Source organism: Chiloscyllium plagiosum, unplaced genomic scaffold, assembly GCF_037043375.1.
Source record: "Chiloscyllium plagiosum isolate Xiang-an unplaced genomic scaffold, Cpla_swu_hap1 HiC_scaffold_6, whole genome shotgun sequence".
Classification (NCBI taxonomy): domain Eukaryota; kingdom Metazoa; phylum Chordata; class Chondrichthyes; order Orectolobiformes; family Hemiscylliidae; genus Chiloscyllium; species Chiloscyllium plagiosum.
This window is the reverse complement of record NW_028270144.1, coordinates 114,145,291-114,172,887: the sequence shown is the minus strand read 5'-3', so window position 1 is coordinate 114,172,887 and position 27,597 is coordinate 114,145,291. Positions and strand designations below refer to the sequence as shown.

Here is a 27,597-nt window from a genome sequence, read left to right as displayed (position 1 = left end):
ATTGTTGGTTTCATAGCAGAGTAGAGTTCTGTGTTTCATTTGAAATCCATCCTTGCTTAGATCCCAGCTCAGTTTGGTAGGGAGTGATGATGACTGTACTATTTTGTTTTCATATTCCTTTTTACCCATGTCTAATGCAGAGATATATCCCTACTGGTGCCTTGTTTAAGAGCAAAAGCTGGCCCCAAATTTCCTAGCTCCCCCCCTCAACTTGAAGTTATCACTTCATTATCCGAGTGGAATCATGATCCTTAGGAGAGCTAGTTAGAGGCTTCTGTGCTATCACGGTTAATACCTCAACCTACTTGCCCAAGAGGTTGTGGAATGTCAATTTACTATATTTGATGATGGACCAGAATCATAGAGAGCAGAAGGAGGTTGATTGGCCATTGTGTTCATAAATCTGTCTTAAGAACTGCACAGCTAATTCCATTCATCTTTTCTAGAGACCTGCCACTGTTTACCCAGTTCTCTTTTGATGGTAAACCGTGCAAGTCCAGAGGTTGAATGCCACATTGGCTTTATTGGTGAGAGGATTTGAGTACAGGAGCAGTGATGTCTCTGTGCAATTATGCAAGGCCTTAATGAGACCAAACTGGATTCCTATTGGTCTTCTAATCTGAAGAAGCATGTCCTTGCTATGGGTGGAGTGCAGTGAAAGATTGCCAGACTGATTCTTGGGATGGCAGGATTAACATATGAAGAGAGACTGGAGCGGTTATGACTATATTCACTGGAATTCATGAGAATGAGATGGCTGAAGGACCTGAACTTAAGGGAATTTATATTTGCCAGGATTTGGTGTTGGAGAGACTGTTAGGTCTGAAGGTTGATAAGTCTCCGGGGCCTGATGGTCTACATCCCAGGGTACTGAAGGAGGTGGCTCAGAAAATCGTGGATGCGTTGGTGATTATTTTCCAGAGTTGGATAGATTCGGGGTCGGTTCCTGAGGATTGGAGGGTGGCTAATGTTGTACCACTTTTTAAGAAAGGTGGGAGAGAGAAAGCAGGAAATTATAGACTAGTTAGTCTGACCTCAGTGGTGGGAAAGATGCTGGAGTCTATTATAAAGGATGAAATTACGGCACATCTGGATAGTAGTAATAGGATAGGACAGAGTCAGCATGGATTTATGAAGGGGAAATCATGCTTGACTAATCTTCTTGAATTTTTTGAGGATGTAACTCTGAAGATGGACGAGGGAGATCCAGTAGATGTAGTGTACCTGGACTTTCAGAAAGTTTTTGATAAAGTCCCACACAGGAGGTTAGTGAGTAAAATTAGGGCGCATGGTATTGGGGGCAAAGTACTAGATTGGATTGAAAATTAGTTGGCTGATAGGAAACAAAGGGTAGTGATAAACGGCTCCATTTTGGAATGGCAGGCAGTAACCAGTGGGGTACCGCAGGGATCCGTGCTTGGACCGCAGCTTTTTACAATATATGTTAATGATATAGAAGATGGTATCAGCAATAACATTAGCAAATTTGCTGATGATACAAAACTGGGTGGCAGGGTGAAATGTGATGCGGATGTTAGGAGATTACAGGGTGAACCTGGACAAGTTAGGTGAGTGGTGAGATGCAGGGCAGATGCAGTTTAATGTGGATAAATGTATGGTTATCCACTTTGGTGGCAAGAACAGGAAGGCAGATTACTACGTCAATGGAGTCAAGTTAGGTAAAGGGGCAGTACAAAGAGATTTGGGTGTTCTTGTACACCAGTCAATGAAGGCAAGCATGCAGGTACAGCAGGTAGTGAAGAAGGCTAATAGCATGCTGGCCTTCATAACAAGAGGAATTGAGTATAGAAGCAAAGAGGTGCTTCTGCAGCTGTACAGGGCCCTGGTGAGACCACACCTGGGGTACTGTGTGCAGTTCTGGTCTCCAAATGTGAGGAAAGATATTATGGCTATTGAGGGAGTGCAGCGTAGGTTCACGAGGTCAATTCCTGGAATGGCGGCATTACCTTACACTGAAAGACTGAAGCGACTGGGCTTGTATACCCTTGAGTTTAGAAGGCTGAGAGGGGATCTGATTGAGACATATAAGATTATGAAAGGATTGGACACTCTGGCAGCAGGAAACATGTTTCCGCTGATGGGTGAGTGCCGAACCAGAGGACACAGCTTAAAAATACGGGGTAGACCATTTAGGACAGAGATGAGGAGAAACATCTTCACCCAGAGTGGTGGCTGTGTGGAATGCTCTGCCCCAGAGGGCAATGGAGGCCCAGTCTCTGGATTCATTTAAGAAAGAGTTGGATAGAGCTCTCAAAGATAGTGGAATCAAGGGTTGTGGAGATAAGGCAGGAAGAGGATACTGATTAGGAATGATCAGCCATGATTATATTGAATGGCGGTGCAGGCTCGAAGGGCTGAATAGCCTACTCCTGCACCTATTGTCTATTGTATAATTCCAAAGGGCCATTTTAAGACTGAGATACGGCGAGAGATTCTCTCCCAGAAAGTAGTCAGCCTGTGGAATCCTCTGAAATAGAGATGCTTGAGGCTAAAACATTGAATATTTTCAAGAAGGAGGTACATATATTTCTTGGGGCTGAAGGAGTCAGAGGGTATGGGACAAGGGCAGAAACAGGGTACTGAGTTAGAAGACCATGATTATATTGATTATCGGAGCAGACTCAAAGGGCCAATTGGCCTACTCCTCCTCCTCCTCCTATTTTCTATGTTTCTATGCAATCCACAATTGAATCTACCTCCGCCTACATTCTCAGGAAGTGTATTACAATGCTAACCATAAGCTACGTCTTCTGTTGGTTCTTTTGCAGTCTCCTTAAATTAGTGTCCCTTTTCCTTTATTCAGTCATTGTATTTGGGTATTGCTGGCTGAAGGTGGTGATGAGCCACTGCAGTCCATGTGGTGTAGGTAGACCCACAATGCCATCAGGGAGGGAGTTCCTGAGAAGCGGTGCAATGACAGTGAAGTAATGGTGATACAGTTCCAAGTCAGGATAGTGAGTAGCTTAGTGGCGAACTTGCAGGAACATCCACATGCATCTGTTCCCTTTTCCTTCCAGCTGCTAAGAATTCTGGGTTTGGAAGGTGCTATCTGAGGAGCCTGGATGAGTTGCTGCAGTGTACCTTGTTGATGGTGCACTACTGCTAGTATGTGTTTGGAGATTGAGGTGAATGTTGAAGGGGATGGATGGAGTGTCAAAGATTTCAATTGTTTCTTCATTTTTCATTGTTTCAGTACAAATAGTAGTGGGGTGAAAGGTTATCAGGGCAGTTGGGAATGTGGATTTGAAGTGAGTCACATCAGTTATGATCTTACTGAGTGGCGGAATAGACTTGAGAGGCTGAATGGCTTCCTCCTCCTATTTCATATAATCTTGAGAGAGTTGATCTTGTCTGGATCTGAATGACAATTAATTCCAAAACACCTTTTCGTATTCTTTACAGGTAACCTTTGACCCAGATGTTTTCTTCAACATTTTGCTACCTCCAATCATATTCTACGCAGGATACAGCCTCAAAAAGGTAATGGTAGCACAAAACCCTTGTCATTCCTATTGGTTAAGTGTGCAAAGGAGCATTAACTTTGTCTGGGGTATGACTATTCCTGAGCTGCTAAAATCTCATCTTTTTAATGATAATCAACAGAAGGCTGAGTTTCAACCTTCCCTGAAGGCTGTGGGTGTTCTTGCACTTCAGTGCAAAGCATCTAATATTCCTTCCCTCACTATTTATCCTATGCGATACTTCCACTTCTCCTTTCTACTACTTGCTTCTCATAAGAAAACAAATTTTGGGGTATTAATTAAAACTGTGCCCACATCTTCTGCTTTCACACCCAAGTTACTGTTTTAGGTTTCGAGATGGTTCTACTTCTTCCTGGCCTTGCTTTTTCTTTAGTTAACCTCTTGCTCTTTAAGTATCTTTTTGAGCGAGAGATTACGCTCAATGTTTTATTATCAGAGAGGAATAGAACTGAGCTACCTGTTGGATTGATCTGGTTTTGAATGAGACATTGAACAGAGGCCATTTCAGGTGCAAAGAAAAAGACCCTTCTGGAATGTTTTTGAGGTGGAAACAAGCAGGGCAATTCTTGCTATTCTGCATACATTGCTGAACCACCACTGAATTTAAAAAAAAACATTTTCATTGCTGTTTGTGGGACTTTGCTGTGAGCAAATTGACTGCTATTTCTTGCGGTACAGTGTTGATTGCACTTCAGAAGCTACTAACTCGATTGACATCTTGCCATGATAATGTATGATGGCTAATGAGTAACTTCGCATTTCCTTCTATTCCCGTAGACTGGCTGAGACAAGGAACTCTCTATTCAAACATTCTATGCATCTAATCCCACATCTAATTATTTCAGAACAGAATGTAACTAGCAAACCACATAAGCATATAAACTAAATCTCCTCAATCGGGACTGTCAGTGTTAGCATAAACAGAATGTGGGCATCGTTCTGGAATTTGAACCATTGTAATGTTTTGTATATTTTTCAATGATCAAAGAGATGAGCACTGGCTTAACGTTTGCCTCATTGCATGATTCTGTGTAAATGAGTTTTGAAAAAAAAATAAAGCATATACTGCCCAAGAGAGAAGAAGCTTCAGCTTAGCAATTGAATCCATATTCTCCAGGTGGAAAATAAGTTCAGAAAGATCTGATTTAAGGATACAAACCTCATATGTATGAATAGAGTCTGATTCAAACCAACACCAGGTTCAGTCAAATAAGCATGCATGGGCTGCTTTTTTTTGAGGTAAAAACAATGACTGCAGATGCTGGAAACCAGATTCTGGATCAGTGGTGCTGGAAGAGCACAGCAATTCATGCAGCATCCGAAGACAGGCAAAATCGACGTTTCGGGCAAAAGCCCTTCATTAGGAATAAAGGCAGAGAGCCTGAAGCGTGGAGAGATAAGCTAGAGGAGGGTGGGGGTGGGGATAGAGTAGCATAGAGTACAATAGGTCAGTGGGGAAGGAGATGAAGGTGATAGGTCAGGGAGGAGAGGGTGGAGTGGATAGGTGGAAAAGGAGCTGGGCAGGTCGGACAAGTCCGGACAGGTCAGGGGATCGAGTTGCTGGAGGTTAGAAGCTAGGATGAGGTGGGGGAAGGGGAAATAAGGAAACTGTTGAAATCCACATTGATGCCCTGGGGTTGAAGTGTTCCGAGGCGGAAGATGAGGCGTTCTTCCTCCAGGCGTCTGGTGGTGAGGGAGCGGCGGTGGAGGAGGCCCAGCACCTCCATATCCTCGGCAGAGTGGGAGGGGGAGTTGAAATGTTGAGCCACTGGGCGATTTGGTTGATTGATGCGGGTGTCTCGGAGATGTTCCCTAAAGCGCTCTGCTAGGAGGCGCCCAGTCTCCCCAATGTAGAGGAGACCGCATCGGGAGCAACGGATACAATAGATGATATTAGTGGATGTGCAGGTAAAACTTTGATGGATGTGGAAAGCTCCTTTGGGGCCTTGGATAGAGGTGAGGGAGGAGGTGTGGGCGCAGGTTTTACAGTTCCTGCGGTGGCAGGGGAAAGTGCCAGGATGGGAGGGTGGGTCGTAGGGGGGCGTGGACCTGACCAGGTAGTCACGGAGGGAACGGTCTTTGCGGAAGGCGGAGAGGGGTGGGGAGGGAAATATATCCCTGGTGGTGGGGTCTGTTTGGAGGTGGCGGAAATGTCGGCGGATGATTTGGTTACCTGCACATCCACTAATATCATCTATTGTATCCGTTGCTCTAGCTTATCTCTCCACGCTTCAGGCTCTCTGCCTTTATTCCTGATGAAGGGCTTTTGCCCGAAACGTCGATTTTACCTGTCTTCGGATGCTGCCTGAATTGCTGTGCTCTTCCAGCACCACTGATCCAGAATGCTTTTTTTTTTGAGTTAAACCAGAGATTGGTTTACGCTGATTTCAGTGGTCATTGGGATTACAAGGTCAATGTGTGCGAATGGCTCTCTGAGATCATTTGAAAATCTTTAGTGTAATTCCTAGGCCCATGTAGACATTATTCTGGATTAGTGGTGCTGGAAGAGCACAGCAGTTCAGGCAGCATCCAAGGAGCTTCGAAATCAACATTTTGGGAAATAGCCCTTCATCAGGAATAAAGGCAGTGAGCCTGGAGCGTGGAGAGATAAGCTAGAGGAGGGTGGGGGTGGGGAGAAAGTAGCATAGAGTACAATGGGTGAGTGGGGGAGGGGATGAAGGTGATAGGTCAGGGTGGAGTGGATAGGTGGAAAAGGAGATAGGCAGGTAGGACAAGTCCGCACAAGTCATGTGGACAGTGCTGAGCTGGAAGTTTAGAACTAGGATGAGGTGGGGGCACCGAGTTCTAAACTTCCAGCTCAGCACTTTCCCCATGACTTGTCCGACCTGCCTATCTCCTTTTCCACCTATCCACTCCACCCTCTCCCTCCTGACCTATCACCTTCATCCCCTCCCCCACTCACCCATTGTACTCTATGCTACTTTCTCCCCACCCCCACCCTCCTCTAACTTATCTCTCATGCTCCAGGCTCACTGCCTTTATTCCTGATGAAGGGCTTTTGCCCGAAACGTCGATTTCGAAGCTCCTTGGATGCTGCCTGAACTGCTGGCCAGATTTGAGCAATTTAAGAGCTGAACGTTTTGAAGGTGCAGTCAGGTGTCTACAATTCTCTGTACTGGGTATAGTGTTCTCTCTCTTTTTTTCAAATGGAATTGAGTAGTGCTGTAAAATATTTTGATCAAGTTGATAAGCTGCCTGGAAAAAAGCCAAGTTAACTTTCTCCACAAGTGTCATATTTTTGGCATGGTAATTTATTTCCATATAAATATCCTGCAATTCAAAGGATGCTATTACATGAAAATTACATAATTCACTGAGATGCAAAAAAACAGCAACACCCTATAATTTCTCTCTGATTCCAGAAAGTTCACTTCACCCCCAGACATTTCTGCCTTCCCAATGTGATCCTTGCTGTGAGGGGAGAGATGGAGGGATAATGAACTGGGTCCAACTTGACAAGTTGGCCCAACTAAGATGAGCCCAATAGCTGGCACCTGTGCTGAATGATTGCCCTGTGAACTTAGATGAACGCATGTTACAATTCTTATTTTGTTTCTCCGTTGCAGAGACATTTCTTCAGGAACCTTGGCTCTATCCTTGCGTATGCATTTATAGGAACTGCAGTGTCTTGCTTTGTCATAGGGTGAGTATCTGCAGAACATGAAGAACTGAAGGAGACTCCTCAGCCAGTGTCATTTCACTTAGTCACTGCTTGGTGAGGTAAAGGTTATCCAAGTTCTCCACTGCTTCCTTTCAGTGATAGTAGTGATTCTTTTGTGACATTATTTGTCCATCTGTGTTCCCTTTCCTGTGACTGCTCTGTCAATGTCAACTAATAACAAATCAGGGAAAATAGGATTGTTGGTGATGTGAGGGGCTGGTAGGATGCTTATCTGGTTGGGTTGATGGTTTGTTTCTGCGATGGGAAAGTGGGCTTCTGGATTGCTATTTGAAAGGGCCAGTATGGACTCAGTGGGCTGAATAGCCCCCTTCTGTGCTGAGCTATTCCATGATATTATCAAATTCTCTGCAAAACTATGAGGAATTTTACTTGCAATACTGTAGCTGCATAAGAATTACCTGTACTATTTCTTTACAAGCATGGGATGGAATTTAATCCCTACAGTGGGTTTCTCATTGGAGAGTTGATTTGAAGCACCACATCATCCCTTTTGGGCAATATTCACTAACAGGCCAGCAGCAAATCATCAACACCATCCTGGTTTCCCCCACCCCCTGTCTACCCCCACCCCCTGTCTAATCTCCAAGCGAGTTATCCAAGTTTTGCTCCTGTTCGAACAGCCCCCTGTCCTCTCAACTGTCTTCTCCCCCAAACCTCTCACCAATGCGTGCGAGCTTACACACACACACACACACACACACACACACACACACACACACACACACACGCGCACAAGCCATGTACATGTGTGTACCTATTTTATATACACTCTTGTGTGCACTTACACATGAGTATATATGTACGCAGATGTGCACACGCACGCCTATATATGTGCTGCACACAAATATATACACTCATACAAGCACGCACACATGTGCAAGTACACACCATGCACACATACATTTTATTAATTTGTACAGACACAGAGACCCACCAACACCAAGCCTGTCAAGTTGGGTTTGCAGTGGGGAAGAAAACTTTGGGAATCACTGCTCAGGCACAGTTTAAAGTGCCCTGCTTACCTCCAAAACCACCACCATGGCAGTGCAGAAAACACCAGCTGTACTGCTTGAAGTTCTGATTAAACATATGGCTAATATTGTAAGAAAATCATCCAGTGCTTTGTAAAGTATTCTGTTTGTATCAGTGTTTCAAAATGTTAAAAGTTCTATTTTAATAGATCCATAATGTGATTGTATTTCATGAGAAATGATTACGTTGGCACAAGTAAAACTGACTGGGTTCAAGGATATTCTGCTTTATCTGGAATGTCAGTGAGATATGGGAATCCCAGGATTTGGTTTAGATGAAATGAACTAGCATAAGGAAAGCCCACGCAATAGAACCTTTAAACCATAGTGTGACCATGGTATTTGGGATTCCAAATGTGCTTTATAACTTCATAATGTTACATTAGCACATTGAAATGTCATTAATACAGTATAGTTTACAGATTTATTTACAACTTGTATATTATTTACAAGATCATTGTGAAATTCATGTTCTTTTTATGTTCTCTGGGTTTAAAAAAAATGTAGAAAGCGGCAACCATGCCTCCGTTGCTTCTATACTCTTCCCCTCGCCCCAATCACAAATCCTACTCCAGGCTTTGAGCACAAAAATAAATCAAGGCTGACGCACTCCTGAGGGAGTGTTACACCGTCAGAGATGCTATCTTTCAGACATGCTGTAAAACTGAGGCTCCATCTGCCTGCTCCAACAGATGCCTACGAGCTCTATTTCGAAGAAAAAACAGCAAAGTATTTCCCAGTATCCTGACCAATATTTATCCCTCAACAAGACTACAAAAACCTGATTATCTGGATATTTGGGAGCTTGCTGTGTGCAAATTAACCATCATATTTCCTACATCACAACAGTAGCTACACTGCAAAAGCACTTCCTTGCTGAAATGCACTGTAGATCACAAAGTGCTGTAGAAAGAGAAGTCTTTTTTTTCTCTGTCAAAGTTCACTTCATCTGGATTTGAATGTTAGCTCGTGATGTTCCAGAAGAAATACTGTGTATTTTGGGAGATAGATTTTCCAGTCTTCTACTTGATGGAATATTTATCAAAACTGCAGGCATTTAGTGTCGAGACTGGAATTCTTTTGAGACATAGGAACAGTTTAGGAGAATCTCCATTGCGCTTCTTTCCCTGTTTTTTTTCTGCTGCCTTTCCAGGAATCCTTTTTAAAAGATAAACCTAAATTCTTGTGCTTGTTCCAGAAACTTTATGTATGGAATTGTGAAGCTGATGTACGCAATAGGACAACTTGAAGATGGATTCTACTACACAGACTGCCTGTTTTTTGGTGCCATCATATCTGCTACTGATCCAGGTATGTCTCAATACGTGTTGAGGGATAACTGGGTGTTAGGTTTGTGATTTCCACAATTTCACAGAGTCATAGAGATGTACAGCACGAAAACAGACCCTACGATCCAACTTGTCCATGCCGATCAGATATCCTAAATACACCTAATTCCATTTGGCCCATATCCCTCTAAACGTTTCCTATTCATGTACCCATCCAGATGTCTTTTAAATGTTGTAATTATATCAGACTCCACCACTTCCTTTGGTAGCACATTCCATACACCCATCATCTTCTGCTAGAAATGGTCATTTGGACTTGCATGTGAGGAAGCTTGGATCTTGGGTCAAAAAGCTGTGGCAGAGAAGTTTGTCAAAAATCTGGATTTAGTAAGGTTCTGGATTTGAATTGAATCAAAGGATCAAAGTTATTTATGCTTGGTTCACATAAAAATGTTATAAGCAGCTTCAAGTCCATGGCTCGCTCATAGTCTCAGAAGGAATGAGATTAATTGGCAGCTTGTGTATTGTTCTATCTATCTTCATAGCCCACTCCTATCTCTCTATCACCATCTATTTGTCAACCAAACACAGACAGTTCTTCATAGGAAACATCAAGAAATGACCACAATAGCTTAAAGCTCAGTTGGAAATCCGCTACATGAGAGGATCTCTGAGGGAGATCCTTTCAGCTACTGAATGCAGAGACTTGCAGAGGGCCGTTTCCCTGCACAATGTCTTGTTGTGTTAGTATTTTCCTCTTCCATTGTTCATGGGACCCTCTTATTTTCAGTTGTAAGTGCTTGCATACCATCCTTCCGTTTCTTCCTGATGGGGGAACCATTGAAATGGTCTCCATTCCACTAAATTATCTTAAAGTCGTCTCCTTCAAGTTCTTAGAATTAGGCTACTCTGACCCTGTTACCTTTTAAAGCATAGGAACTAGAAGCAGGAGTGGGCCATTTGACCCTCTGAACTTGCTGTGCCATGCAGTATGATCATGGCTAATCCCCTATCTCAGTACCATATTTCTGCTTTCTACCCCTATATATTAATGCCTTTAAAATCTAAATTATTATTTTGTCTCTTTCTTGATTATACTCAGCAGCTTGGTCTTCAGAGTTTTTTGTGGTAGAGAATTCTGCAGGTTGACTGCCCCCTGAGTAAATATTTTTTTCCCCCATTTCAGATCTAAGTGACCTAGCCCATACCCTGATACTGTGTTCCCTAATTCTATACTCCCCAGTCAGGGAAGACATCCTCTCCTATATGTAGTCTGTCCAACCCTCTAAGAATTTTAGATGGTTCAATCAGATTCCTTGTCATCTTTTTGATACTCAGTCGCAATCTTGCCTCCTCCACCATCCTGATATCTTCCTCTTTGCTTTTGTAGCCTTTCTAACTGACCATGACCTTTTCTCCAATGACACATTTCACAACGTCCTTGTCAATAGATGTTCGGTTGTCTTACGGTTCATGCTTCAGCCTCAAATGTAGAATTGGTAATCACAAATTGAGGTTGCAAAACTCTCAGGATGAAACAGCAGACTAACTTATTTCGTGAGTGCCATCACTATCAAGATGTAAGAAAGCTACACTAATGGCGATAAATAAATGACGTGAAAAGATGAGGAAAGGTATTGGATAAAGGGAAGCTATTTAATTAAGTACTAGGCCTAACCCAAGCTTGTCAAGTCCACACAATGTAGAATCTTGAGTTAGTGACTGCTCCTGACCTCATGCTAAGAGTGTAAAGGGCTCTGGTCAGAGATACCCTGAATATTCTGTTCAGTTTTGGGTACCAAGACAGAAGGGGAATTCCTTCAATAATGCAGAATAAAAGGGCAACAAGACTGATTGGTAATTGACAGAGTACTGGGTTACGAGGAGGAGTATTACTGTAGACGCGTTTAAAGTTGTGAAGCTGGTTGATGCACATTTTTGTGAATCTTAATAGCATCAAATTTCTACCTTTTGAAATGTCTTTCTTTCATTCTTTCTTTTGTCACGAGGAGGTCTTGTGAAGGCAAAATTTTACTGTGCAAAGAAGAAAATTCTTTGAAGAAACCTGTTTAAGGTCACCATGCTCATTCTTACTGTTCACAATTACTCCAGTTCATCTCTCCTATGTCATATTCCAAGTCTTTAGGCCTTTTCTAAAGTGCAGTGTCCACATTTGGATACAGTAGTGTACATCAGCTGGGGCCACCTGGTGTTTCACATCAGAATAGCATAACTTTCCACTATTGTGTTCTCTGCCTCTGTATACAGTACCTCTTAGTTTCCCATGTGTGCTTATTAATTGCTTTGTTAACCAAGCTGCCGCCCTCAAATTTATGTAGTGATGTTCCCAAGTGTCTGTCTCATTTCTCATCCTCTTCAAAACCAGACCATTTAGCATGTCTTGCACGACCTTGTTTTTTTTGCCTTCAGTATGGAATGTCATGTGCTCATCCATTGCAGCAGCCTGTTTATATCCTTCAGAAATCTATCCGATTGTTTCCACCATGTTTATGACCCTTTCGAGTTTTATATTAGCTACTAATTTTGAAAATTATGATGCATTAGTGGGACGCGCGTCAGAACCTTCCATTTCTGTCAGAGACCTGGCTCGCTTACTGAACAGCTGGCAAGGCAGTCGAGCTGACTTCGCACAGCAAGACCCCTCCACCCTCCCCCTCCACAACCCCAACCCCAACCAGCACCACCAACCCCAGTCAGGCAGGTTACTCCTTTATTTGGAGGAGGGGGAGGAATAGTTTCTTGGAGGTTAGAGAAGGGGTTAGGGGTTGCTCAGTGGCCAAACCCCTGTTTTTTGTCTGGTCCCATGATGGTACTAATTACTGGACAGATTAAGGGACTTCATCCCCTCCCTGACTGAGTCAGCCCTCCCTGTCCATTCATGTTTCTGTCCCAACTAGAGCTAAGATAATTGCAGCACAGATGGGAATTGGCCTATAAGCATTAGTCATTCATTGTCCTCTTAAGGGCCTCGCTTGATGACTGACTGTCCAAGCTCAATAATCCCATGCAGTACTGAATTCGGAGGGGTCCTTTCGGCTAATTAATGTATTTTATGTGTCCGGCAGATTCTGCCAGTACTGAGAGAATTAGTATTCGGCCAGCAGAGATTCCGATGCGTTGAAGTGAAGGGGGTTTGGAACTTGAAAGTTTAATCGAGAGTAGTTGAGACTTAGTTTCCAAATCCACTGTTACATCCATCTCCCCAAAGTTGGCCTCTGAAACCATTGTTGATTCTTTCTGGTTTTTTTTTTAGCTTTTGAAGCCTTGAGTGTCTTCCCTGATTTGGAATGAAGGTTTTCTGAGACCCGTTTCATTTTCTGGCCCACCTCCGGTTTGTCTGGTAGCATCTGTGGAAAGAGAATCAGAGTTAACACTTTTGAAGTCAAATATATGGCTGCTCTTCAGTGTTCGGTTCTGAAGGGGAGATTAATGGTGAGGTGGTAATGTCACTGGACTAGTTATCCAGAACACCCAGGCTAATGTTATGGGAACATGGGGTTCAAATCCTATGGCAGATGATAATTTTAAATTCAGTAGAAATCTGGGAGAAGAGAAAAGCTAGTCTAATGTCAATTGTTGCAAAAACCTATCTAGCTCACTAATGTTTTGTAGGGAAATGTGCTATCCTGAGCTAGTCTGGCAACTCCAGACCCACAGGATTGTGGTTAACTCTTCATTGCACCTCTGGGCAATTAGGGTTGGGCAATAAATGCTGGGCCAGCCAGTAATGCCCACATCCCAGGAATAAAATGAAATGTTGCCCCACCTGCTGAGTTACTCCGGAAATTTTTGTTTTTATTTCATATTTCCAGCATCCGCAGTATTTTGTTTTCTGTTTTGACAGTGACTGTTCTTGCCATATTTAATGAGCTTCAAGTGGATGTTGACCTGTACGCTCTGCTGTTTGGAGAAAGTGTGTTGAATGATGCTGTGGCCATTGTGCTGTCATCGTAAGTGGACATTTTATTTCGAATGTTGAAAAAGTCAGTTGTTTCTCTCGTGCTCTGTGATGACTCACAGCGGAGTAAATTGTGTGAATTACTGGTGGGACATTGACTCCTGTGGTAATGGTGAATTGTGGATGGAGTCCACATAAAATAAATGACTTGAGCTTATGTCGTCATGACAGAGGAGGATGGGAAAGCCATTTTTGAATAATATTTTGTACCATGAGAAATGTGAGTTGGAATGTGTGCACATCTACCTGAATATAAAAATTTTTTGTTTCCATTTAAGGTCAATTGTTGCTTACCAACCTGCGGGTGAGAATAGCCACACCTTCGATGCAGCTGCTTTCTTCAAGTGTGTCGGTGTCTTTCTTGGAATATTCAGCGGCTCTTTTGCAATGGGGGCAGTAACCGGAGTGCTGACTGCTCTGATATCCTTTTTAATATGATTGGGGTGGGGTGGGTTAAATCGAAGTACACCACATTCTGATTATAATGGCTTTCAAAATTCTGTGGATTAGTTTGCGGCAAAGGAGGTCTCATGGCTTCTGATTCCCTTCTCCACCTGACTGGACAAACCCCAACTCAGCACTGCCACCCCTAACCCACTTCTCCACTGGTCCAGCCCCTTTTCCCAACCTTGGCCTCATCTCCCAACCTCCCCCTGTCTGACTTCCTTCACAGCTTGACCCAGCTTCCTATCTGTGGTTCCATTACAACAGTCTCTTTTGAAGTTTGATGACTGTGTGTTAGAGCAGACTTTCATTGTGGTGCTGTTTGTGGTACAGTCAGCTCTTCAATAACGCAATGGTTGTGTTCTTGTGCAACCTCCTGTTATAGAAAAATCACACTTTACAAACAGTACTAAGTGTTGGCACTGTAATCATGTTACAGTAGAAACAGCCTCCTCAATTAGTCAATCGCGTTGCAGCGAATTCACGCTGACAAAACGCATGTTATAACAGAATGGCCTGTCCTTTTTTTTTGACAATTGAATAATGAAAGAGCTTGCATTTATGTAACAGCTTTCACATCCTCAGATTTGTCGAAAACATCTTGTATCCAATAAAACCAGTTATAAATTTGTATACATTTCGAACAGTTTGCACATTGGAAGGCCTCCCCAAAGCAGTACTATAGATAACCTAATGATTTGCTCTTTTTTTTCATGGTGGTTCAGAGAAAAAACCTGGCCAAGCGACTGCTGTATTTTATGCAGTGCCCCAGGAGCTTTTATGTGCAGCAGTGAGTGCACTCAGTTTGCACTTATTAAACATTTGTGAGACATCGGTTTTGCTAGCTAGCCTGCATTTATTGTCCGTCCCTAGCTGCCCTTGAACTGAGTGGTTTGCTGGGCCATTTCAGAAAGCAATTGAGAGTCACCCACATTGCTGTGGGTCTGGAGTTATGCGTAGGCCAGATTTCATTCCCTGAAGGATATCAGTGAGCCAGATGGATTTTTCCAACAATTGGCAGTGGTTTCACAGCCATCAATAGATTCTTAATTCCAGAATTTGTTTTAATTGAATTCTAATTCCATCATTCAAACCCAGGTCCCCACAACAACTTCTAGATTAATAGTTTCGCAATAATACCACAGGGCATTGTCTCTGACTGTTCAGCACCCACTGAGTTACAAACTGAATCCTCTAATATAGCACCTGAAGTAGGACTTGAACCAAAAGCCTGTTTCAGTGGTGCGCTTTCCTGGAGGGAGTGCTGCTGATATCTGAATCTAGCGTCACAGGCTAGATTTGTGGCTTTGATCTGCAGCTAAAAATTGAGAACTTACTGAGGTTTTAATGCAGCCAAACATCACACTATGCCACTGACGTGGAAGCCTGTTATACTGTTGGCATTGGCCAGTCTTGTGTGTTACTGTGTATAGCCACAGTAGTAGTTCAGGAATGTGAGTCCCCTGTTAATGTGATGATACAGATTTACTTCAATTATTGATGAAGACCAGCCCCACAGAGACTCATTCACAGAAATAGATTTTCTGGAAAATTACTGGCTAGTACTTGTGCAGGTTTATTAATGTACTAGCAGGAGTATAGATCATAATCAAGAGGTATTAATTGGACCACCATCTTCCAGTTTATATTTTTAAAATTTCAAATTCTTAGTACAATCTGTATTACCCATTGTATAGTTAATCTGTAACTGGTCAAGAGTCCAATCGCTCACATCCCACCAAGGCAGGTAGAAAATTTAATTTGGTAGATCTGGTCAATATTGAGCTGGTTAAAAATTCACAGGTTTACTAATGCCAATTGTCACCCTTGTGGTCTGTACCACCCTGTATGGTTAACTACACAGTTAGTGACTGAACCAAGCCCCAGAGCAAACTCTTTGAGAACAATAATCAACTAAAGTCATTTTGGCGGCAATGATGGTTGACAATAAATACGTCCTTGCCAGCGGTGTCTATAATTCCAAAAGCAAATGAGGAGAGTGGATGGCTTAGTGGTATTATCATAAATTATTAATCCAGAGACCCAGGTAATGTTCTGGGAACCAGGGTTTAAATCCCACCATGGCAGGTGGTGGGAATTAGAAATCCATTTTGAATTTAAAGATGATCATGGAACCATTGCTGGAAACGCCCAGCTGGTTCCCTAATGTCCTTTTGGGGAAGAAACTGCCATTGTTGTGGTTCTGTTCGCCGAGCTGGGAATTTGTGTTGCAGATGTTTCATTCCCTGTCTAGGTGACATCCTCAGTGCTTGGAAGCCTCCTGTGAAGTGCTTCTGTGATGTTTCCTCCAGCATTTATAGTGATTTGTACCTGCCGCTTCCGGTTGTCAGTTCCAGCTGTCCGCTGCAGTGGCCGGTATATTGGGTCCAGGTCGATGTGCTTATTGATTGAATCTGTGGATGAGTGCCATGCCTCTACGAATTCCCTGGCTGTTCTCTGTTTGGCTTGTCCTATAATAGTAGTGTTGTCCCAGTCGAATTCATGTTCCTAGAGGCATGGCACTCATCCACAGATTCAATCAATAAGCACATCAACCTGGACCCAATATACCGGCCACTGCAACAGACAGCTGGAACTGACAACCGGAAGCGACAGATTCAAACCACTACAAATGCCGGAGGAAAGATCACAGAAGCGCTTCACAGGAGGCTCCCAAGCACTGAGGATGTCACCTAGACAGGGGACGAAACGTCTGCAACACAAATTCCCAGCTCGGCGAACAGAACCACAACAACGAGCACCCGAGCTACAAATCTTCTCTCAAACTTTGCAGAAACTGCCATCTTTACTTGGTTTTGTCTAACATGTGACTCCAGTTTCACAGCAGCATGGTTGGTTCTCAACTGCCCTCTGGGTAACAAATACTGGCCTAGCCAGCGATGACTACATCCTGTGATTGAATTAAAACAAAAATATTATTAGGACTCTACGTTTTGACTGAAGAATAGTGTACAGCATGTCAATGCTTGTTCATTATCGGTGACTCCTTAATGGAGAACTTGACATGCGGGTGTTGCAGAAGGACACTCGCAGGCTCCGCTGTGATGGATCCTGCACTTTGTTGTCAAATAAACATTTGGCATCTCCCTCAGCTCCACCAGCCACCCCACTCCCCCCTCACCTCACCTATCAGTGGAAATGAGCTGTTAATGGTTTTTGGAACTAACACCCTCAATGAATCTGTGCACTTGGGAGCAAATGGGGAAAGATAAGGATCAAGAGGAAGCCAATATGATAATGTGCCCAGTTATGCCGTGCTTGTTCATAAATAGTTGGAATTTAGTTCTGCTAGTTGACCAAGCATTTATATTATACACATTTGTCTCTTTTACAGTCACCTATTAAAACTGGTTGAATTTGATTGTGACAGATCTACTACAGTACAGGAGATCATTCAGAGCAGTCAGTTTAGGCTGCTGCAGTGAGAAATAGCAAGTTCTAGATCATTACTACTGGCTGTGATTGACTTTTTAAAAAAAATTCTTCCTTTACCCCTCCCACATTTCTTGCCTAGCTCCATAAATGATCACCTTCCCTCCCAAAATATATCCAGAAAGTAGAAAATAATCAAAGTGGAACCAGCTGCTGTGTTCTGTTGCCTCCTATTGAAAAGAAAAGCTGTTATTTTGCTCACCTTGAGATGTTGGGTCCTTGTCTCAAGAGAACATAGGTGAGAGAAGACACTCAAAGTAATATCCATTAGCCTCTAGTTGACCTCAGCATGTTACATGTCTTTCTCAAAACAAATCTCTGCCTCAAAAAGATAGACAAGGTAAAACACACGTTCCAACTGATCAGTGACAAAGTATCCCTGGGTCTCAAACGACTCATGATTGAGTAGTGCTCCCAGTCAACAATAAGACAGGTGTTTTCTCTAGAAAGGCTGCTTTCACTTTTGAATGATACTCTGTGTAACTTTGGGTTCTGATATTCAGCTATTTCCTTAATTGCTGCTTTCCTACGTCACCAAATTTACCAAACTGCACTGCTTCCCTCTCCTGGAGACCGCACTATTTTTCTTGATGTCGTGGAGCACCTTTCTCCTTGCAGAAGCATGTGGCTTCACTGGTGAGTTAATGACCTAGGAACAAGAGTCAGACCAAGATTGGGGTCCATTCCTTGGAAAGATGCTTCAGATTCTATTCTAGTCCTGTTACTACAGTCATAATTCTGCTTTGTGAATGTTCTAAGTTTACCAAATAGAGCGTCAAAGGTAAAATGGAATACTAGTCAACTGTTGACTCCATTGGATTGAATTCAGCTGTTTGTTAAATAAACTGTGTGGTTTTGTATTGAAATGTATAGATCGAGCGATTGGTTTCTGTTCTAAACCTGTATGTGGCTGGCCATTTCCAATCGGGGAACTATTTGGGGTGGCATAACCAATATAAATATCACTGGGATATATAAATCACTGAATTATTCACTGCATAGCTGCAAACACCTGTCCGTCTGAGAATTATATTGCAGGATATCTAAATTGCACAGAAATGTTTTGGGTCTAGTAACCCTTCCTTTGATAAACCATAATGCAAGGCAAGACTTCCTCTGTTGCCTATTTAATAGCAACATTGTAGATTGGAGCACAAAGAATTTCCGAGGGCATGTCTTTCTTTTTCCTCCTCCTGCTCTAATCCCAGTTCATGTACAACTTCGAGTTGGATTAACCTATTCAAGCATATCCATGAACCTTAAGGTGTCACCATTGTGTCTCATTCAATATTTGGAAGAAACATCTAATCAGACACTTTTTGGTCATCTATTTGTAGTCTGCTCAATTTCTTTCAACAGAGACAACTGATTCTGGTAATGTGAGAGCACGGAGTTGATGTGCAGGGTTATGAAGGTGAGACTAACCCCTAAGTTAGTGCAATCACCAGATATCAATTTAACTCCCTCGACTGTAGAGTTCAGTGTATCCTCCAACCAGTCCTGCAAATCAATTGATTTGCTACAAGAGGTACTGAAGATAAGAAACCATTCCAAATGAAACCATAACTACATCTTGCTGCTATGAATGCTTAATGAGTGTACATCACGTATTGAGACTGGGTCTTAGTATTGCCATAGTGTGCTGATCGCTGGAACCTAGCCCAGAGTGATAGGTTGAAGGAAGCCTGTTCTAACAGTTGAAGCCTAAAATATGATCTTAACTCAGGGCATCCTCAAACTTGGTCCTTTTGGTATAAGTGCAAAAGGCAAAGCTACCTATGTCACAAGGATGAGTTTCATTAATTAGTCTTACTTTCCGTGAGGATAGAGGATCACAAGATCATCTCTTTGAGGGTTGGGATTTAATTTGGGTAATGGTGGTCTAGTTGGAGACTGGGATTGGTAGCTAGTAATTCTCCAGTTACTATTTCAGGGATCACCATTGGATCCCTGAACACTGACAAATGATAGGGGTTACAGAAGATGAGAACAGATACAAGAGCAGGGAATGAGGTTTGAAGTATTGGTGGCTATCAGCAGCACCCTTTTTCCTCTAAGTACTGAGTGCCTGACAAAAGCTACCTTGTCCCCTGACCAACAATTCTGTCTCAGGCTTGTTGTAGTGCTCCAGTAAAACTCAGCGCAAGCTGGAAGAACAGCATCTCATTTTCTACTTGGGAATTGTACAGCCTTCTGGCCTCCATATCAAGTTCAACAATTATGGCATCTTTTCCCATTTCCATACCCCAACCCTCACATGCCAGCCCTTGTTATTACGTAGTCTGCTATTACACACAACCAATTGGGTAGCCCCTAATCGTCCACAATAGTAGCTATTTATTTTCCCAGGCTCATCATTATCCACTCCTTATATCTATCCAACTGTTCTTCTCTCTTTTTGGGCTCGATCCCCACCTATCATTTATTCCTTACTCCCTCCCACCCACCCTGTCTTCTGCATTTAAAAAAAAACAACTTTTTCCTAGCTACCATCAGTTTTGAGGAAGAGTTATTGGACCTGAAACATTAGTTCTGATTGGAATATTGTATGCAATTCTGGTCTCCTTCCTATCGGAAAGATGTTGTGAAACTTGAAAGGGTTCAGAGAAGGTTTACAAGGATGTTGCCAGGGTTGGAGGATTTGAGCTATGAGGAGAGGCTGAACAGGCTGGGGCTGTTTTCCCTGGAGCGTCGGAGACTGAGGGGTGACTTTATAAAAGTTTATAAAATTGCGGGGCATGGATAGGATAAATAGACAAAGTCTTTTCCCTGGGGTGGGGGAGTTCAGAGCTCGAGGACATAGGTTTAGGGTGAGAGGGGAAAGACATACAAGAGACCTAAGGGGCAACTTTTTCACGCAGAGAATGTGGTATGCGTATGGAATGAGCTGCTAGAGGATGTGTTGGAGGCTGGTACAATTGCAGCATTTAAGAGGCATTTGGATGGGTATATGAATATGAAGGGTTGGGAGGGATATGGGCCGGGTGCTGGCAGGTGGGACTTGATTGGGTTGGGATATCTGATCGGCATGGACGGGTTGGACCAAAGGGTCTGTTTCCATGCTGTACATCTCTATGCTGCCAGACCTGCTGAGCTTTTCTGGCAACTTCTGTTTTTGTAACAATGTTAAGTAACTCACCAGGCGATGCAGTAGTAAACTGGTTTGCTGGGATCCCTTCTGAAAGCACATAGAAGCTGTGTGCCTCCTATTTAGTTCTGAGACACCACTGGTTCTTAAAAAAGGTCCACAGTATTGTTGGCTAGGCCAGCATTCATTGTTCACTCCTAGCTATCTTTATGAAGGGCGTGCTGAGCTGCCCACTTGGACTGCTGCTATGCATTTGTTGTTGATACAGACAATACTGCTCTGAAAGGAATTCAGGGACTTTGACCAGGAATTCTAAATTCTGGTGTGGTCAGAGATAATTGGCATCAATTGTTTCATTTAATAAGCCAAATTGACATCCCACTGTAAGCAGGCAAGTTTCTTAATGGCCCTTCCTGCTGACAACTTAATGATGGGAGGTTGTCACACACTGGCAGACTCTCTGAATCAAGGCACATTCCACGCAGCGAGGAGTTTGAATAAAGTCTGTCAAAAATGTTTAAATGATCAAAATGTTTGATAAGATTGGTAGAATAAAACTATTTTCTCAAATGGGGTGGAATCCAGAACAAGGGTAACATAATCTTAAGTTGAGAGCGAGGCTGTATGGGTGATATTTTGAAGTTTTCTTGGCACAAAGAGCATTGGAAATCTGTAAGCCTTCTTCAACAGTTCTTGATGTTGGGGCTGAAATTAAAATTTGCATTCTTAAATACAAATTTGGAGCAGAGGTACAAATTTGGCACCTCCGTCCTGCTCTGCCTTTTAATAAAATGTATTGTGTTTTGAATTCCAATGATTTGTGTAACTGAAGCATCATTTCCTTCCTTATATTTAATTCCTCTTGTAATAAGGATAGCGTTCCATTAGCCACCTTAATTACTTGCTGTACCTGTGTACCAACTTTGTGCACAAAAATGCCCAGATACTACTGCAGATCAGAATTTTGGGGAATTCCTATTTTGCTTTACTGTGTTGACTCTCCAGACTCATTTGGTACATCATACTTAAGCTTGTGATTCTCCTGCTCCTCAGCTGCTGCCTGACCGGCTGTGCTTTTCCAGCACCACAATTTTCAACCCTGACTCCCATTGTTTAGTTGAAAGCCCTCTCTACCTCCCTGCTTGCTAGAACTCTCTTCCTAGCAAGATTCGGGCTCAGACTATCTCAGCCATACAGCCCCCACTATCCCTAGTTTTGATGTCAATGCCTTATGAACTGATACTCACTTCTCACACACTGGTCTTTGAACCATGTATTTATTTTACTATTGATTCATTCAAAGCTTAGATTAAAGGATTTTATTAGATGAGGATGCTGTGTTGAGCTTAATGGAACATTAACAGTTAACTTGAATGGAGGCACAAATTAGCTATTCAGGAATGATAGAAACAGCCCAAAGGGGCTTTTAACATGGCACTAAATTGTCCATCTATTACAATCAGAGCTTCCATAAAGGTGGTTCCAATCAGTACCTGGCAAGGTTCCCTAGGTTGTTACAGTTCCTGAAGGAATAATCTGAAACGTGAAGCTTTCAGTAAGGTTCCTCTGCTTTATCACATCTAAATTTGTCCGAACGACGTTAATTTAAAAATTATTCTTGGCTTGATCTTCTATAAGACAAAATGAATTAAAGTTTTAAAAGAAGCCAATTTAACCAGGCTTTTTCACGTTAACAAGAGTAAATTTATTATTAACGAAACATGAGCTGCAACAACACAACAGACAATGTTACCTGTTACCTTTATTTCTTTCTTTTTACTTATTCTATGAAGGTAATGTTTAACTTTTTTCTTTCTTTCTTAAAGTAGTAAAAGAAACAGGTTTTTTTGTGCCATTGTATCTAGATGGAACGGTGTGTGGCGACATTATACATTTTTCCTGTATTTGAGTGCACGTGACAATTAAATCTGTATAATACATGGACTAGAAATGAGTGTGAGTCCTAGAAAGTTTTATTTTTACAAAAAAGGTTGTTCGATCAGTCTCAGTTCTGTGAAGAGTAGGCAATGGGACGTTGCAGTTATCACTTTGGGAGATACCAGTAGCACTGGTGAGCATTTGTTTCCAAGATACTTGCCTTTGCAGATCAGCTGAGAACAGTTGTCCTGTTCCTTTTTACTGTGGTTTGTTTTCTTCTTACTTTGCTGCAAGGAGAGAGAGAAAGAGAGAGAGAGACTTTTTACCTGCAGCTTAGGCATGGCTCACGTTTTCCTCATTTTTACCCCAAAGACCCCAAATCACAGACAAATTGAAACCTCTGCTTTTTACAACCCCTCTGGAGAGAAAAAACCAAGGATGACAAAACCTTGTTAAAGGAACAGCAGCATCCCACGTATCACTCACCTAAATTCTGTCTTTTTTTATCCAAATTGTCACAATCTGAGACAACTCACTGGTGATATGAGTTCAGTTTGTGGTGCATTGCTACTTTCAAATCCTTTTCTTTTGAAGCTTTCTTGACACATGTCAGGTGTAACATTCCAAGGTTCCCTTATGGATGAGGATAATTCACACCAGTCTTCCAGGTGGTCACTGAATTACATTTCTCACCTTTTTATAATTTCTGTTATTTCTTTGGCTTCCCATCCTCTCCTGTTGTCTTAATAAAAAGCAGTCACAGCTGAAAGCTCAGTACATACGTAGGTGATTGAGGGTTATGATCCATTGTCTCAATAGGTGGCTGAGACATAAGGTTTTTAGAATGCCGTACTGATGCCATGGATGTACTATTCACAATTCAAGTTTAGATTAAGACACAATGCTGGGGTTAAGCAGATTTATTTCAGTGTCCCCAGTCTCTTCTGAGGTTGTAGGCACCATTTCTGAGGACCCAGGAGAAGTGCAAGAATTTGTGCTTTTTAAAACCAAACTAGGAGAAGAACCAAAGCCTTAATAGGCACTTGATATTAATCGAGTTCATGGTTATAATTCTACTCTTCTTAAATGTAAGGGACAGTGGAAGAGAAAAGGAAGACTCTATATGTTTGACTTCATACAATTGTGGGGTGCAATCAGTTTCTGAGGTTCACCAGGTGTTGATGCTTTGTGTCTAGTTGGAACCTACGTGTGGTCTGAAATAGCGGTGCTTCAGGGAGCTAATGATGCAGCTTGATCAGGATGTAGCTGCAGTCCTGCAGGTGCAGGAAATTGTTGGCGTTTTTCTCAACCTAATAAAGAATAAAGCAAAGGTTCTCATTATTTTGCCGTGATCGATGGTGTGAAATCCTTCAATGGATGGTTGCTTCGCTGTCTGCAACCCTGGCTGAATCCGTTTAACAGCCAGGAAAGAGCTTGGTTAGTCTGTATGATGAGAAGCTGGTGATTTATTACTCCTGTCAGTTTCTGTGTCCAACTCCAGACACTGCTCATCTGTAACCTGCTTACTGTTTCACTTTCATGGATATAATAAATCTGCAGTTTATATTATCTGCAGTAGAACAGACCAGGTTTGGTGATTTTTTTTTTTATAAAGCTGCACTTGGGCTTATGATTTATGTCCTTTGCCTCAATTTTGTGTAAGGAACAATCTGCCACCCATTAATATAGAATTGTCTCCATTGACTGAGACTACTAGCTCCTGTATTTCCTGGATTCAGCCTGACTTTGCGTTGGCTGTTGAGAATATTTTAAATTTTTTTCATACTTGTGGGTATCGTGTGACTTGGCTACCATTTATTGCTCAACCCTAATTGTCCTTGAGAAAGTGGTGATGAACCACTGCTGCAGTCCTTGAGGTGAATATCAACCCATCATGTTAAGAAGATTCAGGATTTGGGCCTACCAACAGTAGGAACAGTAAAGTAATGGTGAGGGAGTTTCAAGTCTGGTTGGTATGTCGATGTGAGGGAAATTTGCAAATGGTTGTGTTCCTGTCTGTCTGCTTTTCTGTCCTTTTTTAAATGGTGGTGGTGTTCTTTGAAGGAATCTTGGCAAGTTGCTACAAGACATCTTGTGTGAAATATAGTGCTACCGTTGTGACTCAGTACTGGAAGCAATGAATGTTGAAGATGATGGATGAGGTGCAAATAAAGCAAGCCACTTTGTCATAGATGGTGTCTTTAGTGTCTTTGGAGCCGCACTCCTCCAAGTGGAGAGCATTCCACCACACTCCTGCTTTGTGCCTTGTCGATGGGTGACAAGCTACAGGGAGGCAAGATTGGAGTTTTTCCCACAGAATTCTCAGCCTCTAGCTTGGATTTATGGCTGGTCCGGTTAGGTATCTGGTTGTGGAGTTATACAGCATGGAGACAGACCCTTTGGTGCTCACATTCAGGATGTTGATGGTGGAGAGGGGAGGGGTGGGATTTCAGCAATAGCAATGCTCACTGCCTGGCTCTCTGGTACCAGGAATGTTACTGGCCACTCATCTAAAATGACAAGCAGTTTGACCCGCCTTCCTGTTTTTACAAACCTTGGTATTTTCTGTGCAGGTGTGGTTGCAGTTCTCTTCTGTGGAATCACGCAAGCTCATTATACGTACAACAACTTGTCTGCAGAGTCAAGAGACAGAACAAAGCAGGTACGGAAGCCTATTGGTGTCAGTCCTCAGTTGGGTTGTGTGTGTAACATGGGTTTGGTGTTAGAAAAGTCCCTGTTTTGTTCTTCCATTTGTTTTGGATTATCACAGCAGGATGACAGCACTTAGTTAAAGCACAATTCCAGCTTTTCACAGACCACTAACTTCACCAAGCTGGTGCTGCCCCTGATTATTTTTCTCTCTCTTGAGCTCTTATTTCAGCTGCCCAACCTGGCAACAAGAACTTCTCCTAAATTCAAACAGAACCAGAGTAGTTCAATTACCTAAAATAAAAACAAGCTAGAAATCTGAAACAAAAATGAAGACCTAGATAAACTCAGCAGGTCTATTAGCATCTGTCATTCTCCTGATGGATCACTACACTCAATGTTAACTTTGTGTTGCCTTGATGGCACAATGGCTAGGTGGTTGGCACTGCTGCCTCATAGTGCCAGGGACCTGGGTTCGATTCCAGCCTCCGTCGACTGTGCAGACTCCATACAGGCATATTCTCCCTGTGACACCCCCTATGGGTTTTCTCTGAGTGCTCCAATTTCCTTCCACAGTGCAAAGATGTGCTGGTTAGGTGGATTGGCCATGTTACATTGCCCATGGGGTCCAGGTATATGCAGTTGGATTAGCCATGGGTAATGCAGGGTTACAGGGATAGGGTAGGACAGTGGGGCTGGGTGAGATGCTCTTGAAGGGTCAATGTGGAGAAACCAAGTGCGTCTTTCCACACTGTAGGGATTCTATGAATCTGATTCTCAGCAATTCAGCTAAACCGCAACAGTGTATAACCACAAGCCTGATTCTGTTTCTTTTTAATGTTTTTACTGTCTCTTGATCCCACCTGCCTGTGAGCTTTTGAATTGTCCTTGAACTGTTTTGAGTGGTCTGTTGAAAGCCTCAAGTCCCACCCTTGTTCCCAGGCATGTTTGAATATAGCCATCTAGCAACCATTGGAATACCCAGTTCTGTGAATGTTACAATATTCTAAGATTGCTGGCTTCTACATTTGGAGAAGTAAAATGGATTTCATCACAGTGCTGCATATGATGTACATCTCATAACAAAGGTTTCAAACTGAAATACAATATCATTTACATTAATGTCATCATCTTTTGCAGTTGTTTGAAGTTCTGAATTTCTTGGCTGAAAACTTCATATTTTCCTACATGGGTTTGGCGCTGTTTACATTTCAGAATCACATCTTTAACCCCATCTTCATTCTGGGCGCCTTTGTATCCTTTACTTGAAATTTCTGCAAGGTTTGTGATGGAGTTTTGTTGTAATAGATTTGGGATTTGCTCCATATTAATTATGCAAGAATTTGTTTTTGTTAATTAGTTCATGGAAAGTGGGCATTGTTACGAAGGTCACCATTTATGGGCGGCACGGTGACACAGTGGTTAGCACTGTTGCCTCACAGTGCTAGAGACCCGGGTTCAATTCACGCCTCAGGCAACTCTGTGTAGATTGAGTTTGCACATTCTCCCTGTGTCTGCATGGGTTTCCTCCAGGTGCTCCGGTTTCCTCCTACAATCCAAAAAAAAAGTGCAGTTTAGGTGAATTGGCCATTGTAAATTGCCCGTAGTGTTAGGTGAATGGGTAAATGTAGGGGCATGGGTCTGGGTGGGTTCCGCTTCAGCGGGTCAGTGTGGACTTGTTGGGTCGAAGGGCCTGTTTCTACACCGTAAGTAATCTAATCTATTATCTGTCCCTACTTTCTTTTGGGAAGATGTTGGTGAGCTAACTTCTCTTGAGACACTGTAGTCATTAGGGCACAGGTACATCTAGTGCTTTTGGGGAGGCAGTTCCAAGATCATCTCTTTTGTTCTAAACTCTATTGGGTGTAGGTTTGTGCTGTTTTCATGGTAGGCTTTTTAGCGGTTTGTTTCTAGGCTGGCTTTTCCATGCACTGCTAACAATCAACAAGCCTGTTCAGAAGGTATTCTCCCTTCCTTGCTATCACTTTCCCTCTCTTATCTGCTTTCTGGTTTGCTTGCTAACCAAAGGAAGTGTCTTACACATTCATTGGGGAGAAAAACACTTAGGGACAAAGGATAGAAGCCATTAAAATTCTGGGAGGGTTTAAGAGGGTAAACATGGAGAGAGTGTTTACTTTGGTTGTGGTGAGTGTAAAACTGAGGGCCATAAATATAGGTAACAAATAGCCTCAGGGAGTTCAGGAGAAACTTCTTCACAGAGTGGCGAGAATGTGGAACTCACTGCCTTAAGGTGTAGTTGAGCCAAGTAGTACATTACATTTTAGAGAAAGCTGGACAAGTACATGGGGGAGAAAGGAGTATAAAGGGCATCTTTTGACTTTGAGGATTACAGCACCGAATGCAGCCATTTGGTCCAATATGCCAACTCTGATAGAGTATTTCAGCTACACTTGCTGTTTGCCCAAAACCCTGCAAATTTGTTTCTTTTTAGGTGCTTGTCCATTTCCCTGTGAAAGCTGAGATTGAATCTGCCTCCACCACAGTTGATGTATTCCAGATTGCAAAAACTCGCTACTTTTCATTTAAAATGTTTTCTTCATGTCACTCTTTGTCAATAAC

The 27,597-nt window shown here is 42.5% G+C and overlaps 1 protein-coding gene across 2 annotated transcripts in view; it reads left to right on the top strand.

Moving 5' to 3' along the window:
* slc9a7 (solute carrier family 9 member 7) overlaps nt 1-27,597 on the top strand; it is a 145,030-nt gene that overhangs the window by 69,175 nt on the left and 48,258 nt on the right. For both annotated transcript variants that reach the window (XM_043692310.2, XM_043692311.2), the window contains exons 3-10: nt 3,424-3,501; nt 7,091-7,167; nt 9,436-9,548; nt 13,392-13,497; nt 13,784-13,925; nt 17,933-18,038; nt 24,942-25,030; nt 26,158-26,271. In XM_043692310.2, coding sequence (XP_043548245.1) covers nt 3,424-3,501; nt 7,091-7,167; nt 9,436-9,548; nt 13,392-13,497; nt 13,784-13,925; nt 17,933-18,038; nt 24,942-25,030; nt 26,158-26,271 — 825 coding nt within the window. The remainder of the gene's footprint in view (nt 1-3,423; nt 3,502-7,090; nt 7,168-9,435; nt 9,549-13,391; nt 13,498-13,783; nt 13,926-17,932; nt 18,039-24,941; nt 25,031-26,157; nt 26,272-27,597) is intronic.